At 37.2% G+C, this 21,062-nt stretch overlaps 1 protein-coding gene across 3 annotated transcripts in view; it reads left to right on the top strand.

Annotated features, from left to right (window-relative positions):
- larp4b (La ribonucleoprotein 4B) overlaps positions 1 to 20,145 on the top strand; it is an 83,771-nt gene extending 63,626 nt beyond the window's left edge. For all 3 annotated transcript variants that reach the window (XM_088918301.1, XM_088918302.1, XM_088918300.1), the window contains 7 exons: positions 8,779 to 8,885; positions 9,180 to 9,431; positions 10,398 to 10,443; positions 10,938 to 11,102; positions 12,729 to 12,853; positions 15,876 to 15,990; positions 18,015 to 20,145. In XM_088918301.1, the coding sequence (XP_088774427.1) occupies positions 8,779 to 8,885; positions 9,180 to 9,431; positions 10,398 to 10,443; positions 10,938 to 11,102; positions 12,729 to 12,853; positions 15,876 to 15,990; positions 18,015 to 18,308 (1,104 nt within the window). In that variant the 3' untranslated portion in view covers positions 18,309 to 20,145. The remainder of the gene's footprint in view (positions 1 to 8,778; positions 8,886 to 9,179; positions 9,432 to 10,397; positions 10,444 to 10,937; positions 11,103 to 12,728; positions 12,854 to 15,875; positions 15,991 to 18,014) is intronic.
- Positions 20,146 to 21,062: the final 917 nt, after the last annotated feature.

Here is a 21,062-nt window from a genome sequence, read left to right on the forward strand (position 1 = left end):
AGGTTTCTTTTTTTGGTTTTCTTCTTTTATCTGTGACTGCATAAACCATTTTTTGTTTTTCTCTTTATTGTAAGGTTGATGTGAGGTTAAATCATTTTACAGTGTGCACCTCTTAAACTTGTGCTGCTTATAAATGATGAGGGATTATGAAATTTATCACTTTGTACTCCCTTTTAGATTTGGAAACAATGGAGTACATAGCTTAGGCATAACCAGTGTGACTAATAAAAGCAGCTTGGAATGTGAAATTGCGTACAGTTTCTCTGGCATAGTATGTAATCTCACAGATATCAACGTTTGTTTTAAGCAAGGAGCAGACTGGATTAACCTAAATGTAAACAAATCTCAGACCAACAGTCAACAAATAAATCCTATCTGATGCTTTTTTTGTGCCTCCTTCCACTTCAGGGAAAAAGGATGTTTTTCAAGACTGAATTCCTTCCCTGCCTCGAGTCTGTAAAATACCAAAGATAAAGATTCTCCTTTATGAAGTTTATATTTTCTGTTTTTGTAATTTTTTTTCAGTTTTCAGTTCATGAACTGCACACTGGTGGTAACAGAGCTCTTTTCCACTCGGGTTTTGTTGTTCATCCTTCCAACATTTTGGGAATGAGCCTACCATAAATATTTTCAATATTTCAAAATATCGCTCTGCAACATTTCCTGTTGGAAGAATAGCTGTATATTTTTGAATGGTAGATAATTAAGGGTAATTATGCCTGGGAGTTAAGAATGCAGTACCTTTGCCGTGGTACATTTTATACTTTTATTCTTTCTGAACAACCATCTAATTAAAACCATCCAGCCCATTTCATTTGCATGATTATGGTATTTTGCTTCCAAGACCTTCATCAAGCCAATTTTTGAAAGTACCCAGTAAACCAACATGTAATGTGATTTCTGTTTTTCTCCAGTACACCCCAAACGTCATGTCATTCCTTCTGTGTCTTGAAAGCACTTGCAGTTATTTTTCTCTTCTGGTCCCTGTATTGAATGTACAGTGTAACCTTCATATCTGGAGTTTCTTATAAGAATGTCAATCTGCCTGGATTACAGCTTGCAGGTTAATTTACAAATTGACAGCATAGTGGTGAGCATACAGTAGTATGTGTGGTTCGAGCAATGCATTCTTGCTGTGTGCTATAATTTATTAGTCGTGTTTTCAATTAATAAGTTGTATAATTGCGACACTTTAGGAAATCGGTAGTGAATTGTGTTTGACCAACATTGTATAAACTAAATCGCAAGTCATTCTTACTGGCTTCTCTGTTGCAATGTAATAGAAGTTCAGTTAACATAATTTAAGAATTAAACTTCATAAAATAAATGTACATAAACTTAATCACTACAAGAAGACAACTGCTAAAGTTAAATTAAGCTCACACTTTTGTGAAATCCTGGAATCAGTCGTCACATCCGTTGGGAAACGTGACTTGTTAGTTTGCAATTTTTCTTTTTTGTGCTGAGATAGTCGCATGCTAGCACACCTTTGAGTTTAAATCTTAAATTTTTTTATATTTTGTGATTTTAAAAACAGAATACAGTGCTCCACATTATAAAGCAGTTGTTTGGCTATGACTTTTATCAGCTTTAACTGACTTTTTACACCTCAGAGAAACACTAGACAAACACAAATTATCACCACTCCAAGTGAGTGTTTATAACCGCAATTAATATTTTCGTCTTCCAGTCATTTGGCTGGTAACTTTAAACAAGGCAATTAATACGCTTTATACTGTATTTTGTATGATGCATCTAAAATATGAGTCAATGCAACATTATACAATTAAAATGCAGACACTATTGTACTGTATGTCTCCTAAAGTGATTTTTAAAGCTTAGAACTACAACGCAAGAACAACAATGTTACGGACTTGAGCTCATTATTTTTTTTATATATTGGCCCCTCCCCTTCTGTGTACCTTTGAGGAAAGCAAGGTGACCGTAGAGGATGAAGATATCCTGATAAAGGATGCAAAAAGGAGTGTTCACCCTTACTGCACTTCAGAAATATACTCATTTTGCAACAGCCTCAGCTTGTCAAAACATATTAGAAGACGGCATTCGTTATTTGATGACAAGAGTCCGAAATGTAGCGGTAACTTGGCAGCCCTGGTGGTCTTTTACTGTGAGAAAGGCATTTCCAGCAAGTTTCTTCTTTTAGCATCATCAGTGCTCAATCAGTGTAATGCTGTTTCTGTTCTTTTACTTTTGCAGGAAACAGCAAGTGTTTACTTTGCTGTCTTCAGTAGCTCTACGCGGACTTTCAGTCCCTGTCACCACCGTTGCTGTTGAAACGTCTTTCAGCATGTCTTGAAAGGTGCAGGATGAGCGTCGTATGCGACTGTCTGTAAAAGAGCATGGTTTCACACAACAGCAGGACATCACAAGATGTCTAACATAGCACCAGCCGAAGTTAATGTCGCTGTCCACCATCTTTTTTCTCCTTCGTTTACCCACTAACTTCAAAGTACGGTAGGTGCTTTGAATGACCGATGTAATAGCAGATGAAAACTGCGGTCAGCACAGGTCTTGATGACTGACAGCCCTTGAAACAAATTAAAGATTGTAGCGCTGGTCGTTCAAAGCAGAAGTAAAGTTAGACTGCTATAAAAGCTAATTTAATATAGATGCATTGACATTTTTTGGCGAGAGAAATAGATTGCGTTTTAAACAACACTGGAAATTTATAAACGTAAAATTTAAAAAGAAATGTCAATTTGTCAAACAGTAGTACGTTAAGGGGCATCCAATAATTAATATAAATGGCTTCTCATTCACAACAAACATATAATGCTACTTTAAAAATGTTCTACAAATAATTCTTCAGCTACATTATCTGAAAATTTTATTCCCCCAAAAGTAGAAATCAGCACACCTTTTCTGAAAAGTCACATTCGCACCATATGTGCTTTACAATGGGAATGAGCTCCTGCTTGTGCTCACAATACTGTAGCAGTTTGTGTTCATCTCCCCGCAGAAACCCAGTGATTCAAGAAGTCTAATTCATTATTTTAAACGCAGCCCTTTTTGCAGTTTTTTTCCTCTTGGCAGCCTACTTCGGAGTCTTAGCAAGGGGCCAAGTCAATTTTTTTTCTTTGTCCTTTCGCAGTCGCCTTGGTGCAGCCTCTATCTTTCTGTTAGAGCTACGACTGAAGCGCCAACGTTTCGTTCGCAGCAACAATATTTCCTTTTCATTTTTTACTGGTACTGTGTACAACAACGTTCAAGTCTAAATGCGTAATGTAGGAAGTGTATTTTCTTAAATGCTCAATATGTACCGTACTGTATTGATGTATAAAAATGATCTTTTGCAGTACACTAGACTCAGGTTTTACACAGTTTTTACAAGAATTCATGTATGCATGGTCGACAACCAAAGAATAAATGAAAAATGAAATAATGCAGGAAATTTCATGAATTCTAAGCTGGCATGTCACACACCTGAGCTACACTTCGGCAACTAGTTACAGAGCCCTAAAGCATGCAGGTGCTTTTTTTTATCGTGCGGCATCACCATCAATATGGCTTGTAAACCGAAAACTAGTACGAAGGGGGAATGAAACAAGTATGAAGGGGAAAGTCAAGATAAGTGACAGATATGGAGTTGCTTAAGGGAGGGGAATAGAAGGGTCTAAGTGGGGGTGGGGGGTGTTCTGATAATACGCGATTTTTGGTATACACGCTATGTAAGGAACCTAACTACCGCTTAAAAACGGAGTATAATTTTTTACCAATGGCGAACTTTAATGGAGTAGCATTATAGTAGGAAGCTGTAGTCTTGAGTCTGAGTTTCTCTTTTTTCAATTATAAATGTTAACTTTATGATCATGACAGCAATTTTCCAACACTTGTTTTTGCTATTGCATGGTTCTTAATTGATACCTCTAGGTCAGTTTAGTTTTTTTTTTCCCAGAAGTGGAAATGTTTGGTTGAAGGCCTGAGGTTAAGCTCCATGATCTAGGTGTTGTGGGTTCATGTTTAGGTCATGTTAGTAGCCCTGTGCGACCAGGATTCCACAAGCAGAAGCATTCAGCTCAATGCCACCTACAGTAGTAGGGGATTAATTAACCATTGCACTCTCAACTGCTGGCTAGTCAATGACCTCAGTGATGTACTAGGTGCTTCTGGTGCTGTTAATGAGAGATGCATCCATTCTCCAGTCAGCACCCAACCCTTTTGTATGCAGCAGTGTAGCTGTTGTACCAAAAAATAAATGTTGGGTCAGAGGAGTCTGCTTTCACTTTCGCTTTCTCCCCCAGCTGGCTGTAAGACCAGAAACACAATTTCAAAATGGGTGATTTAACAAAAATATTGGTGATTCTAAATTTAACAAACAAGTAGCAGTTTAAGGACAGGTCAGATTGTTTTACCTTCAATTACCAAATATAATCACCATTTTCTATACAAAAGGATGAAAAATTAGGTTTCTGGACACTTTCATATCGTCTTGAAAAGATAATTTAGTATTAAAGAGAATTTAATTTTTGAATGTCACCTGAAGAGATTTTTGTCCTTAAATTGAAATTCTGTGTTGTCAGGATCATGACATTGTTTTGGGTGCTGTTCACAAGCTGTTTTGCAGTAGCAATGTACTCTATAATGTTGTGTAATTAAATGTGTAGATTTTTACAATGTTTCCTTAAGGCAGCTAATTATTTAAAGTGAAAATGAAACAGTTTTGGAAACAAATTTTTAAAAATATTATTTTACATCAATTTGAAACATGGGTTGAATGACTGCATTATCCCTGATTTGAGACATTTTAACTGCTTACCTCAAGCACCCAGCAGGGAGTTCCGAGCAGAAATATTTTTCCTTCAGTTTTATTGATACTGAAGGAATTCCAAAATCTGGGAAACGAGAGGCCTGTGCCCCAAGTTGATGTTTTAAGTGGTCAATACCATATAATACAGCCAGTCATTTTAACATGACACACACTTGTGAATATAATAGTGTCGGAAATGCTCTCACTTTAATATGGTTTGAACCATTTAGAGTTGTCCGTTTGTCTTTTTTAAACATTTTTGAACACCAAGCTTTTATGGAAATTTCACCAGTTATGTTATTTGCTGTTTTTCTGTGTAGCATGTCATTGAATGCTGATTATTAGTTAAGTAAGCCATATTAAATGCTTCTTGACTTCCCTTTCCTTTCAGTTTAGAAACCAATGCCTTTTCTCCACCAAGAACCAAGTGAAAGAATTTATGGGCCCTTCTAATATTCTTACTGTTGATGAAACATTTTTTGTTAATAGAATAAAAGTATTTCATATAAGTAATAAACTATTTCTTATATAGTGCCTTTAAACATGGCTTCTCAAAACGCTTTACAGTACAACAAAATAAAATAAAAATACATGAAATACACACAATGAAAGTACAAATAAGAGGAGGTAATGGAATACAGTAGGAGCAAAGGGGCACACAGAACCAGTTAAGTAAAAGCCCTTCCAAAAAATGGTTTTGAGTCTTAATTTGAAACAGCTCAGGGAAGGTGACTTGGATATCCTTTGGGACAAAGTTCCAGAGCTTTGGGGCACAGCAGGAGAAGGCCCTGTCACCCACAGAGTGTAGATGGGCTAGGGGGACATATAGGAAACCAGAATTTGAAGAATGAAGGCTGCTTGATGGGGAATAGGACCGATAGTGGCTCAGACAGATGCTGAGCTGCTAAGCCATGCAGAGCCTTATAGGTGAGCATGAGGATTTTGAAGTTGACATAAAACTTAATAGGAAGCCAGTCAAAGACTTCATGGTAGAAATAATGTGATTGCTTGTTCTAGACATGGTCAGGATTCTTACTGCTGAATTCTGGACATTCTGTAGTTTGTTCAAAGTGGATTTAGATACCCCACCGAGTAGAGCATTACAGCAGTCAATTCGGGCAATTTGGGAGAAGACGAAAGTGCTGACCAGCTTTTAAGCAGCAGTTAGCGACAACATAGGATGTAGACTGGCAATATTGCTGAGGTGGAAGAAAGATCTTTTGAAAATATTTTTCACATATGGATCAAACGTCAAGCCTGGATCAAATGTCACTCCAGAGTTCTTCAATTTTGACTGAAGCTCAAGTATAGTACCATCCACAGACAGGGTAACTGCACTGCCTTTAGATTATATTTAGTTTATGTGGAGTGCCAATAAGCCATGACTTCAGTCTTTTGAGTTATTCACGTTTTTGTGTCAAGATGCAAATAGAGAGAGCATAGACAGCCACATCAGTGACAGGTTTAGAATGGATGTAGATTTGAGTATCAGAATAGCAATGATCATTTAGACCATGTTATCTTAATAACTGCCCAAGTTGGAACATGTACTGTAAATACTGAAAAGTAGGAGGCCCAGTGTTGAGCCCTGAGGAACACCAGATTTAAGGAGACTAGTTTCAGAGCTAAAGCCGCCAAGAAAGACAAAGTGACAGCATTCACTGAGGTAAGACTTGAATCATTTAAGAGCAGTGTCGGACACACAAAGTCTCAAGATGAGAAAGTAAGATATCATGGTTAACAGTGTCAAAAGCCGCACTGAGGTCTAGAAGAATAAAGATGGAAAGAGAACCAGAATCAGAAGCCATGAGACGATTGTGACCTTAATAAGGGCAGTTTCTGTGCTATGAAGTTGTCGGAAACCAGATTGAAGGGGTTTGAAGAGGTTATTTGCATTGAGATGGTTATTTAACTGAATTGTAATAGTATGTTCCAGGGAAAGTTGGATATAGGGTATGTGTATCTTTAAGATAAAGCTATTTAAGATGAAAATTAGTAAAAACAATCCTGTACACACTACTCTACAACTGTTTATGTTGAAACTAATGATTTAAAATCTCTCAAGTATGGTTTACACTAAAATGGGTATTTTAGCAATCCCAAAATGAGTGCTAATTATTTTGCTTTAACAAAGGTAATCTTATAAGGACAGTGTTGCCTCACATGACCAAATAAGCTCAAATGATGTGTGTAAAATAAAAAATATATATATAAAATGTCACTTGGCAGGGACATGCCCCAGGCCTAACATTTTCAGAGGAGTAGTCTTTGTCTTACGAGATGGTTATTTTGCCATATTTCTGAGTGCATGCAATAAAATGAGTGCTTCTGTGTTTGACAAAGGTATGTATTCAGCCTAAATATTAGATTAATTTCCATTAACAGTCATCAAGCCGACTTGGTGTTAATGAGTTTTTAATACATCAGCTTTTCTTTCTGATTATGATTCTTTAAAGGATTAAAAAGTAATGTGTGAAATATTTCTGAAATTAGTTTCTGAGTGAGAAATGAAGGACCAGCTTCAGCAGCAGCAGCATTGGTACTACTAGATACTTGAAAGACTTTTGAAAATATGCTATTAATATGGAATTTTGATAAATATAAAGATATATTTTTAAATTGTATTCTGGATCTTGAAACATGGCATGGATATTTAAAATTAAATTAATCTTTTATTTAACCAGATAAGTCAAGAACAAATAGTTATCTACAATGACCATCTGCCAACCATTCCTTTGTTAAGCAGAGCACTTCCTGGAGTAATTTGAGTGAAGTGCCCTTGCTTAAGGGTACAATGGGCTGTGGCTCTACTAGGATTTGACCGCACAGCTATCTGGCTCTGAGTCCAAAGTCCAAACCACCCCATTGCCCTACTGAATGCTTCTGCAATTTCTAAACAGTCTAATCAACACATTGCTCATGAATTATTCATATTCACCTTAATTGTTTGCTTTTAAGAACTACAAATCTCTGTTGCTTTTACTACTTTTAAATCTGAGGATATGGTTACTTTGTATTTAAAAAAAATAGCCTGTGGACAAAAAAGCAGTAACAGAGATGACAACTGTCTTGTTGGTTTTGAGAAGATAAATGATATGCATTTATACATTTTATACTCTTTATACAATCATTCAGGATAAATGTTGCAACTTAAACCAAAGCATTATCTGATATAATGGTCTGTGTATTTTTTCAGAGGCTTTCTCTTGATAGATGTGCTCATTCCACAAATGTTAGAATTCTAAACTTAGCCTCTTTGACGCTTTTGTAGTAGAAGAACAATTGCAACGTTTTCTGAGAAAAGACTAACCTTGCAGCAGATACCTTGATGTCTTATTCAGTAGTCCATTTGTTATTGACTTGGCATAAGTAAATACATATTGCTAATTAAAATTTGTCATCAACAGGGAAACTAATAATCACAAGTCACAGTATAGTGTGGGAGTCACAACAATGGTACTACTCTTGGAAGTAATACAAGCTGCACACAGCTGTCTTGTTCACTGGTCTTTGAGCCCTAGATGCTACATGTCTTCTCAGCTCATCCCTCCAATATTCAATGGGGGCATCAATGGCCTGCATGTCTGCACTACTCTCAGTGGTGTCCATCACAGTGGTCTATGCAAAATCTTGATTCTTTGCTAAAGTGGATTTATACTCCATTGCTGGTGAATCAACCTATGGTGTTGCTCAGGCACAAAGGCATTTTTGTCTTGATAAGGGGGTATATTAATTCCTTTCTCTTGTTTATCTTTTTTTCAACAGGCTTGACATTAAACAGTTTAAATCACCCATTTTCACCTATGACCAATCATTTCTGGGTAGTGAGGTGATTTAGTGCTTACACAACAAGGTCATTCTAATGCATCAAGATCCATGAATGTTCAATTAATCAGAATGACTACGGGGACACTGAGTCAATATCCAAAACCCATATCATTTATTTAAGTTTATATAATTTATTAAGTGTTCAGATGCTTTTGATGCTCACTATATTCTCTTTTAAACAGGTTGCACCATTTCCCAATACTGGATTTATAAATGGCTTTACAACATCTCCTAATTTCAAGCCGGCTGCATCTCCTTTGACTGTCAGGCAGTACTCTCCCAGGAACAGGTATGTATATTTTTTTAATAAAATTACTGTGCTCTCCAATCTTTCAGAATTTCTGTGGATTAATCTTATTTGAGGGTTAAAAAACAGAAATTAAATCTCAGTTTTATACTGGCCCACTGCATTCTATTAAGCAGCTGTGTCTTAATGGCTGAACTTGAGTTATGTTTCTTCTCATAGAACTTGTAAAGCAACAGTAGTTGCTTAGAAATCTAAACAAGGATTTATCGTTCTTTTGCTGTAGTAACAGTGCCGTTGTAAATTTTTACAGGATTAAAAACTTCGTCTTTTTTATAGGAATCAAAGTAAACCTCATTTGCGACCTGCTATACCTAATGCAGACCGTGGATCAGGGCTCCTGGACAGTCCCACTATTTTTAACTTCCCCACTGAACGCCTTCTGAACGGTGTGCGCAGCCCTCAGACCCGGCCCCCTGGCCAGAACAGGACGCGGTTACAGACCAGTATGGGCTACCCCAAGAGGGACATTGGCACAGGGCGGGTAGAGCCCATCAGTGCTGACTGCTCACCGAGCATGGGCAGGGGAAGGTAAAGCGCATTTGATTTGCTTCCTTGGCAAATGTGGCTGAGTTTTTTTGTACCTGACACAATGATCTGTATGTGTGCTTGCTTGCATATTGTATGACGTGTTCAGCGGAAAATCTAAACCTTTGACATGTATGTCCCTGAACACATCCGTGTCAAAATAGGCAGCTTTGACAGTGTGAACCAGCCAGAACAGTGTGAAGCCGTAGAGGCAAACAGTTGTACCTGGTTGCTTGGCCTAGTGCTTCATTCAGGTCTGACGCAGCCATCTTATTCCCACTGATATTTATACAGTGGGAGCTTCAGTGTCGTGGTAAAGCAGAACTATGTGTAGACATACTCTTTTTGATATGGCAGGACCCTGCACTGTTTACAAGCCTCTGTAAGTTTGATCATGTCATGTAAAAGTATTTTAGTTCATCAGACTTTTTAGTATATGTCTTAGAAAGCAAAATATCACTCTATTTTGACAATATCTTGTTTTATCAATCAATAAACATCAGTTGCTTGATTTGTTTTTGCTAGTTTTGAGCTGTATGCACATCGTTTAATTTCTGGTTATATTTAATTTATCCAGTATTTTTATATATACATTTAATAAGCGCCAGTGTCGAGCTCTGTTGATAAAAGCACTGGCAGTGCAGAGTGAACCCTTCAGTCTGGCCTGTGTCATTAGTTCACTCCTGCCCTGGACTTGCGGTGTAGTTAGAGAAGCATTTGTCCTCCAGTCAGTGCCAGCTCTCCTGCAGACACTGCACAGTGATGGATGGCTACGATTGGCCCAACGAATCATGTACAGCTCATGACAGAAATGCTGCCATCTCTCCTGGAACGGAGGTTGTAGCAGTAACACTGAAGAGGTTGAAAACAGTAATTCAGAATATAGAGAGTATGAAAAGAAAAATATTTTTTAAATGAAATTCCAAGACATTAAGAACTAATTTCTCATACAATTTGTTTGTTTTCAAGGAAAAATGTATATGGATATAGGAAGAAAAGGGAGGACAAATTTACGGTAAGTGCAGTGTGTAAGTGAAATTAGAAATCAATGGATTTGATTAAACTGCAGAATTAAATTAGCAATCGTAAAAACATTAACTCAGATACTTCTGCAGAATGTAGGCAGGTATGTGATGCATAACTGAATGCTGTCAATTTCAGAAAATCTTTGTAAATCATGTCATTTGCCCGTCTTTTCACTTGCTGGAGAACAGTGGAATTATTCTGTCTCTTCTACAATGGCAGATATTGTGAAACTACAAGCTTTCTCTCACTGCAGTAGCAGTTTGCTCATTTTCCCTAAATTGCTGAAGAAAGCACTATTCATTGCAGCATTGCAATTCAGTCAGAAACATTACATTACATAACTTGACACGCAAAACAGTTTCAATGAAATTATTTTAGGACTGCAAATTGGTTTGGGTTTTGATTTTATGATCACTTTATTCCTGGATATGAAAGTCAGTACAGTGCACTTACTGTCCTTGTATGTGTTTCTGGTCTGCACAGAGAGTTCCAACACAGTCTCCTCCACCTCAGAAGCCTCCCTCTCCGAGCTTTGAGCTGGGCCTTTCCAGTTTCCCTCCTCTGCCTGGTGCTGCAGGACACTTAAAAACCAAGGATGTGTTTGGGAACAGACTGTCAAATATTGTGATAGGAACTTCAAAAGACAAGGTAACTGGGACACCACAACACCATTCATTTACATTTTGAAAACAAATCTCTTATTTCATATTTAAACCAAGTTGTTGTTATCGTAACACTTTTTGATAAAATGGCATTAGTTCCAAGATTGATTGACCGGTTTCAAGGTTTTTAAAGAAAACAGAATTCCATCTCTAGTGTAAGAGTTTACTTTTAAAGAAACAATTGTGTGACAAAATCCATGTCTTAACATTATGCATTTAAAGTGTTCTATTCTTAAATATTCAGCACACATATGTAAGGGGTGCAGTGCATATTTTGACTAAAAAGGCAACTGGAAAGTTTCTGTTCAGTAGATAAAACAGAATCTAACCATAGAGATCTAGTGTAAAACAGATGCATCCCTTATGTTTGAGTGGTATTCTGCTGTCAAAGTTGTACCAGCTTGGGCCTACGTGGGATCAGAATGAAAGAGACCAGGTTTGGCAGTATTCTGTAAACTGGAATACAGGGTATTGTAATATGAACTTAATTTAATGTAGATATTAACTGAAGTTTGGGCATGAGTCCCTTTATGACAGCTACTATGTTGGTGACCAAGAGGACTATACTAATAAACATTAAGATCTCAGTACATCTAGTGGTCAGAAGGAGACTTGGTATTCACAGTACTCTGAACAAAACGGGAATGCAAATCATTCTGTTCTTTCCCATCATGCAGGATAAGACAATAAAAATAACTTTCTGAGAAGTTGAATAACTCTTAACTGTAATCAGAGTTTCATGCTCAATTCTGTTAGTTTTATACAGTGCTTCACGAAAATATTCTGACCCTTCCTGGGGTATCTGTTTTCTGAAATTACAAAATGGTGCATACCCACATATTTGCAACAAAATATTTTTTTCAACACCTGAATGTTGGAACTGAAGACTTCTTAGGGTAACGTACACCTCTAAGGGTAACAGAAGTTAGACTAAATGTAAGCAAAAACTAAAGAGAAAATGCTGGAGTATGTTGAATGTGTAAATATTCAGACCCATGAACTCAATTAGTGAAAACACGTTTGGCAGCAGGCAAAGATGCAAGTTTTTTTTGCTTTGCATAATGGACTGGTGCCGTTTTTGCCAATGTTTTGTTTTTTGTTTTTGCTTTGAACGTGTGGAGTACAGTAGATCAGTATACAGCAAGTATTAATCATTGAATACTTTTGCAAAGCACTTGCAGGTCTTTTTAAATCGGTAGCACCAGAAGACATGGAAAATCTACTGATATACTCCTGTTAAGTCAATAAGTGGTGTGCTGTAGCAATGATATAACAGGTCTTGTCTCAGACTGAGAATAGAGTGACGCATAGCACCTGTGCTTTCAACCCTTAGTTAGAGGAACTTTACCAAGACAGGTAATGGGCTGTCTCCAAAAGATTCCATTTTTGCTTTAGTTCTCCTCTCTGTGTTGACATTTTTCAGCTTCCTGCCCAGGAGTAAAATTGTTACAAATGACCTTTGAACGAATTTATCCTGATATTGGCTGAATTATATTTTAGGAGAGATTCGATTTGATAACTTCATATTAATTCCTTTCAGGAAACCTTGGCTTTTTGTAGTGTTGTTATAAAAAAAACACCTTATTAACCATTTTTGTTTTGTTTTTTCCAGAATGTAAATGTTGATGCCACTACCAACACTATCCCTTCAGGAATCTCTAAAGAGCCATCACTGCCTACAGCTTCCCCACTGCCAGTGAGCTTTGAGGGCTCTCCTTCACCCCCCCAATCTCCAGAGTAAGATTCTGTAACTTTGTCTTTACACATCATCACTTAATCTCTGTCTACAAAACGCTTACAGCTAAAAATATTTGTTCATTATGAAGTAATTACTTATTAATGAAAAAACCCTAACGCTGTCTAACTTTTAATATGAAGATGTTACATCACATCTTAAATAATTTATAAATGACCTTATGATTTAATTACATTTAAAATCACTCTTTACTCAGAATGTTGTTGAAACGAGAAGTAACCAGAAAACTCGAAAGGTGGCGTGAAGTAAGAATTACAAGAAGCTGACATTTATAGAAATTGCTGTCTTTCTGCAGTTAAGCGTTTCTGTCATGCACTGCTTTGGAAATACTATAAAATGCCATTGACCTGTGGTTCCAATGTAGGTTGTTTTCACTTGTTACACTGCTACTCTTTTCGATTGTAACCTTTTATAGTACAGAATCAATTATAACAAAGTAGGGTTTTGGCTCCCATTTTCCCCATAATGCAGTTTGACTCTCAGACATCTGGTGGGCATTACAACTAGACGCTAAGACGGAAATGGGCTTCAAAACTAGACTTTAAAAGACATATTAAGAATATTTCGTGTTCAAATTGAAACTCCATGTTGTGGCCAGAATGAGAAAAGGTGAAATACTAGCAGCAGTTTCTAAAGACGTATGTGGTGGCACATGCACCATGTGAATGACTAAAAAAGGAAGAAAAACAGAGGTTTCCATGAGCAGCTTGAGGACAGAGAAAGCACCACAAAGTGAATTAGAGTACTTCATGCATTTTCTCTCCTGTATCCCTGTCACTGGTACAATATTGTGGTTGTGCATGTGAGGAAATAAAATGTGCAGATCTCAAAGCTTCTGAGTCATTTGAGGAAGAATTAGAAAGTATTTCACACGGGATGCTCTTAAAATCAGATATATAATAACTATGATGAAATTAGCATGTATAAGCTTCTGCCACAGACATTGTAAGGGGTTTTGTTAAACACAGCAAAAAAGATAAATTAAGTAATTTTAAAAGGACAGAGAGACTTCTTTTCTGCATTATCAAGAGCTATCAACCGCAAGCTACACCACTGATGTGATAACAGGAATGTGTGAATGATAGCATACAGATTTGATATTTTCAATAACCTTCATTGCATTTTGAGGAAAAGGTACACGTGTCCTTCTCAGTCACCGGCCTGTACACCCCACAACAGAAAAAAAGTCAGGATAGCAAATAAATCCTTGCAAGAAAAATTATCTGTCGAAAATCCGGTCTATACAAGAACTTGTAACTAGTAACTAACTTCCTCAAAGGTTTAAATGTAAAAGAAGTGATATGCTTATGCATCTGTTCCACTGGGGTGGTATTAATGACATACCATTACAAAATGTTGAAGGAAAGGTTCTCAGATCTGCCTTTGCTGAGAGGAAAAGGGAATTTTATATCTTCAGTAGATAAGATATTGATTTTGACAGAAAAGACGTAACATGATGCAAAATTAAACAGGTAAATTGGAATGTTGTGCTTTAGTAGGAAATCATATGTGGAGGTTTAAACTGATGCTGTAACTCAAGGCACCTGCATTAATAAGAAACTTTGACCATATTGGTTTATGTAAAGCTGGACTACAGGAACATGATGGGAATAAATATAGAATTAATTATTATACATTGTTACAGAATGCCAAACTGGACAGAAGTGGAATGCACAAAGTTGTCAAGTGTTTTCCTCTGGATTAGGATGGTCTGGAAATTGATTTTTGTGGACTTTTTCAGGGTAGTGCGAGGCCTACAAATCGTGCCATTAACCTCAGACCTGCTGTTGTGACAGGGGAGGCAGCAATCTTTCTGCTTGTCAGCTACACCTCTGACAAGTCTTGTTCTTTCTGAGGGCCTGGTGAAGGAGGAAGAAATATGATTGCTGGAAGCTGCTAAATTTCTTGTTGCTCTGTAACTGAATTCATGACATTATGTAGCATACACTTTCATTAAAATATCACATTTATCTGTATTTTACTTCTTGTACCTCTAGCTTAAGGTTTAAGTTTTCTCTCATGTTTTTTGCTTCAATCAAATTTCACCTTAAAACCCAAATATTTTCAAGCCTAATTCTCCTTTCACACTGCATATAAGCAGTCGTTTGCGTGGTGTGCTAATGAAAGTGTAATGAGACCTGTCCTCTCATGAGTTTCAAAGACAAATCTGCCAGACCTTAGCCCAATCAAAGGAGCAAAGTGTGCCAGCTTTGTGACAAGTGCCAATGTAGCTGTAAAACACAAACCTGTAGATCACCTCCTCACCTGGGTTCTCTTCCCGAATGACGTGAGCGAGCTCTTTATTGATCACTCCTGTCAGTGGTAGTGCCACTTGGAGAGAGGGGCACTTACATCTCCTTCTCTCATATACCCACAGACTCAGTTCTCCCAAAATAGCAGAATATTAGTTTTTATAGTGGATAAGCCCACCACCACCCATCCTGATACACAGATGAACAGGAGCAAAATGAGAACTTGTCCCTTATATGACTAAGTTCTCTAATAGGGCTCCATATTTGTTTCTCCAATCTGATTTACAGGTGTCTGTGCTTTTTATGAGTGGTGTCAGCCAAAACAGCAAAGAACTTTGTGATCTATAGTTTTATTGTTTTTATAGTAATGTGTTCCAGGTAATCTATACTGTTCTTACTGGATATATGCTAAAAAGGATTTAAATGAATTTGGGCACTTGGCTGCTTTGTCATGAAATGAATTACAAGACTCTTGGATTCCTTCAATATTGCTTTACATCTAAAGCAAGTGGAGAGTTCAGGTGGTAGGCTGACTAATGAGCATGTCTTTAAAAAGGTAGCGTAATGGTTCTTCAGTCTGATCCAGCCAGGTTAAGTTACTTTTACATTATAATATTTGAATCTGACAGCTTCTGCTTCCCAGACCCTCTGAACACACACGTTTTTAAGGATGTTTGCATACATGCTGCATATTTGCAGAGGATGTATTTCAAGCTTTGTACCACTTTGCTCTTTTGCTTATGTCTTACAGTGAAGTTAAGGTGGAGGAAGAGAAGCTGAGCGAGGCACAAACACCCGTTGAACGACTAACTGCTACCTTCACCACCACTGCAAGTAAATCAGTTCAAGTGAATGGTGCAGCTACAGTAAGTACTGGAGCTTATTGCTTAATCTCTTGCATAAGTAGCTCTTGCCTTTAATGTGTTTTGACTTTGTAATTATGTGATGGAATCGGAAAGGGGAAATGGTTTGCAAGAGCCTGAGGAATATTTTAAAAAGCACATCCTCATATTTATTCATCTTAAGATTCCACTCCTCATTCCTCTGTGGTATTTAGAAGGAAGAGGCTGAACGTTGTGACAATATGCAGCTCTAGGAAAAAAACAGGAAATTTCTACTATTTTCTGTGACTTGAATGATATAAAAATACCTATTAGTATTGTCTTAAAACACTTCTTAATGTTGCAGACAGGCATTGTTGACAGTAGGAAAAACACTGTGGTAATTGCAGTATGACACAGGTTTGACAAATTTGATTTTATTCATCTAATTCAGCACCACTTTGCCACACACTGCCCAATTCACTTTACAGTTTTAAATTCTTGACTTCCTGCCTCTGATCACAAATGCAATCCAGATGTGAGATTGGAGAACAACAGAACAGTAAGTGTTCTCTGGTCTCATTGATTTTCCAGATGCTGTTTTCTTTGATGAACCTAGTTGGTAGATGTTGTCAGGGTCCTCAAGTCAATGATATTAAACTGGATATTCAGGATCTTCACATAGCTTATAATGTCTCATTTATGCTATCGTGATTTACCCGTTAAGTATAGTTAAGTCAGATCTGACCTTACACCAAGTCATACAATGTAAACTTCACAACACAGTTGGCCTTGGGCTATTAAAATCATAGTTTTCTTCAGTGTTATTAGTTACTGCTAAGCTGGCAGTGACTTGCACAAAACTAAGGTTGTGCCCATGAAGAAATTCTTACGTCGGTACGATCTTGCCATTAGAAACTGTTATGGTATTAGTCACAAGGCTTTATTAGAAAAAATCTTAGATTATAAGTGCAATAAATGATAAGTAGTTAAAAAGATTGAAATTAGTCTGTAATTGAGGTCTAATTTCTCTTTTATGCAGCTAAATTAGTAATGAGAGCTCATTATTAGCAGTAGCACCTCTTTTTTCATCTAAAAAAAATCACAACTCAAAACCTTCTACTTTTACTTTGTGTTATATTTTATTGTATGAGTCAAGAAATATCCACAAAATGTGTAATTGCAAAATGTTCTGTGTGCTGTTTACATTATATGGCACAGTTCATCACTTAAAGTAATTTGTATGTGATATTGAATCTTTTGTTCTTATTGTACCAATGATGGAGAAAAACAATATTTCACATTAAACACCTGCCTGCAGATTTGTTGAATTTCAAGATTGAAAAATCCATGATTGGTTGGGTTAGAAACAAGCATTTTATTTCATGTGGCAGGTAAGTTCTTAGGTTAATTCTTCATGTTAACACCATTGCACAAAAATAATACTGCAGTGTGTGTGTGGGATCATGGTAGTTCAGTCTGCGAAGCAGAAACTTTTCAGTTTCCCTTTACTGTTCACCATTTTTAATATTTGGCATTTTAACTTTATCAAGATTGATTTTACAACTATTCTTTTTCATGTAATGTACCAACATATCCCAAACCAGTTCTACTTAGATGTCTAGACCATTAATGTTTCAAAACAGTAAGCAGCACCAGTTGCGTAAGGCCGCATTTGTTGTGAAAATTGATATTTACTGTTGATCCCTTAAGGAAAGGTTGTGGCTTCAATTTCCTTTTTCACATTTGTACGTTCATACATTTGCATGTGTGGATAATCCGATATTAAGATAATTTGAATAGCCTGCAGTCTGTAGAGCTTCTCTATGTAGCATATGTTCCGGATTTACTAAAAACTGTCTTTTGTCTGACATTGTCTGGACTCTGACTAAATAATGATAGAAATCTAACTGCGAATTAGTTAAACTTATTTAACCTTTGACTTGTTTTACCCTTTCTCTGAATTTTCCCCTTTTTGTGATCGTTATACCAAGGTAATGATTCTTAATAAACTGTCATCAGTGTATTTAAATATGTATAAATAATAGTGATTTTTTGTTCCTGACCAGGAGCTTCGAAAACCTAGTTATGCAGAAATTTGCCAGAGGACAGCAAAAGACGCTCCAACACTACAGCCTCCGAAAGAGCCGAAGCCAGCCGGTGCCATCGTTGTGAGCGATGACAGCGCTGGTGAGAAAATGGAGTCCAAATCTCGAGAGACATACTCTGTGAAGGCCATTCCAGGAAAGTCCAGGGAAGTGAAGAGACAGCCCGGGCGGAGACCCTCACCACCGCCCCCCCTACAGGGACCTGGAAAACGCCCCAATAAAGATCTCAACACCCCCCCCAAATCTCCCCAGTAATCGCTACAGGGATTCAATCTTAAAAAGGGTCAGGGCTATCCAATGTTCAAATCCCAGAGTCACCAGTCACAGCATAGAGGATGTATTTCTGGTTCAGGGCTTGCAGAAGAAGACACTTTTAGTAATGTAGAGCACATTTCTTTCATGTTTTTTTTTCTCTATTTTATTTAGTGTTGAGGGGAAAACAATTTATTATCTGTTCCGAAAAGTACTGCAGCCAGCTTGCAGGATTAAGGGCTCAGTCTGAGGAATGACCATTTTTAGTCAGTTTATAGTGGATGTCCAAATATGAAATGAGGCAAAGATGCTGGATAAAATCTTGACTGGAGGAGTGTGGAGCGTACACAACTTTTTCTGTTTGACAATTTCATTGTCTTATGTGTAATTTATACGAGAGGCTCTTAGAGCAAGGTAATTACAACTCTTATCATATTCTTGGTTTTACATTGTTTTCATATGTAAGGTTGAGTATTAGAGCTGTTTTGGCTGGCATGAGCTACTAAATAAACCCATTTTGTTTTCTTAGTGCTTCTGCAACTCTTTAAATAGTGCAGGAATACTTTTCGCCAACAAGAAACACAATTTTTGTTTTAACACCAGTATATTGATATAATATACTGTGTAATGGTAATGTGACTGGCAGAAATGCTTCTTGTTTCTTATGCCTCTATGCATGCAGGTTGTTTTGACAGCGCCTTACATAAGTTTGGATATAACTTACACTAACTGTCTGGTTGGTCTGCAGGTAACTAGATCTAACATATACAAAGCACACAATGGCAGTGTAGCCTCTTGGGGAGGTTGTATCTAGAGTCAGTAGAAACCTATATATATCTTCAGAAAAGATACTTATCACATGGACTCAAGATGTGCCCATGGATTGAGATGATAAGACTTTTTTGTTGTAAAAAGTCCAACATTACAGCCACCTCTGATCTGCAGGCACATATGACACAGGCAGCAAAAAGTTATCTATGAAGTTTACGCTGTTTCTGTCAGACATTGATGGGGTAGGTGAACACAGTGTGTTTGAAATCTTGACTGTCGCAGATAGGACCTTATGCGTATTTAGTAACAGTGCAAAGAATTATACTTGGAGCATATTTTATCGATTTCATAGTGTGATATTTAGGAATAGGAGGTATTTTTTCCCCTTAAATTAACGGTCATCTTTTTTTTTTGTCTGATCAAAAACAGACTGGGTGTTTTCACAGCTGATAAGGGAGCCTAAGCCTAAAACTTGAAGTCTCTGAATTTGACATTTGATTCTTCATTCATAAAAAATTATGCAGTTTGCTTTGGCTTTCATTAATCTACCCCTTTTCTGTAGTAGCTGTAATTCTCATTTTCCCCCCACCATTTTTATGTCAGAGTTAATAAGTACTGTATATAGAGTATAAGAGGTGGTATGTTTCCACAAATTGATTTAATATAGAGAAAATATCCTGTTCTGCACTTTTAACAAAGGGTTCTCATGTTCTTCAGAACACGTTGAGGTGAACAGGTGTTACCAACTGGATCTCTTTTTTGTGGCTATAAAATGCATAAAAATATAATAAACCAAAGTATGTTTTGTTGCAGTCTGAAAAGTAACAGTCCCTTTTAAATCCTGTTCTGTACAAAGATTTAAACTACTATAACGTGCTCAGAGTTATGAACTCCTCGAGCACAGTATTGTGCATCAGTGATAATTGCTTTGAGTATCTTGAAATAGTCAAGCAGTTGTGGATGCATCATTTTCCAGACTTCGTGGTAACCAGGTTGAAGTTATGCTTCCATATTTGAAGTGTTTACTTTTCATTCAGATCCAGGTGGGCCCCCCAAAAAGTTAAAACAAGTTTGTTTCCCACTATATCAACAACCACCTGAAAGTTCAGGCACACAGTAGTGAAAAGTAGTTGGGTGTGTACTCTGACTTGTTTCACACATTCTGCTAACCTGCTCCAGCTGCTGTTTCTACAACAGCAAGTGTCAGGAGTAAGTTGGGGCAGGGATGTGCCATTTTTAATTTCAGAAAGGGTCTTCCTACATGACTATATTAACATTGGAATTTTGCTTTTTGCTGTTTTATACTTGACATATTTGAAACTCAGATTAGAACAGCCCCATTCCTACATCCATGGTAAAAAGTGAGCTCTCCACACCGGTGTGATTGTGGGGTCTTTTTGGAGAAGAGTGGGTTACCTTGCCCTTCTTGGTGGAGACAGAGTAGTTGTTTTTGTTTGCAGTCCTTCACAAATGCATTGGGAGTCAACTCATTTGGCCAGTACTTCAGGTCACTGCTGCGTAAAGATTCTTCTTCCGTGTGCTTTTCAGTAGATTTCTTCTGGCTCTTGTCATGAATGTAGTTTCGGCCATTTTCCTCCGTACGTACTCTAAATTGTGTGATCAGAAAAAGAAAGCCTGCTCTGTGGACCTAGTGCAAAGTGCTCTTCTCCAGATTCTTCCGCACTTTCAAACTTGGCTCCGTCGTTGACGTCTTCCTGCAACAACATTGGAGCATCCTGGAGTACATGTCAGTAAATGAGGATTACATTTGAAACTTGGAAATGTTGCCCAGGAAAGTTTCCTGCTGTGACAGGGATCCTTTGTTCCTCCTTTTACACGTAAAATGAAATTTAATTTAAAAAAATAATAATTAAAAAAACTCTGAAGGACTAGAATGCACTAAGTTTGGCAGTCTTTAAGATTTCAGAGTGATTTTGATTTTATGTTGCAAAATGACTTTTTTTTTTCTCAGCGGAGTTAGTCTCA

This window comes from Atractosteus spatula, chromosome 6 (genome assembly GCF_055471065.1).
Source record: "Atractosteus spatula isolate fAtrSpa1 chromosome 6, fAtrSpa1.hap1, whole genome shotgun sequence".
In the NCBI taxonomy this organism is placed as follows: Eukaryota; Metazoa; Chordata; class Actinopteri; order Semionotiformes; family Lepisosteidae; genus Atractosteus; species Atractosteus spatula.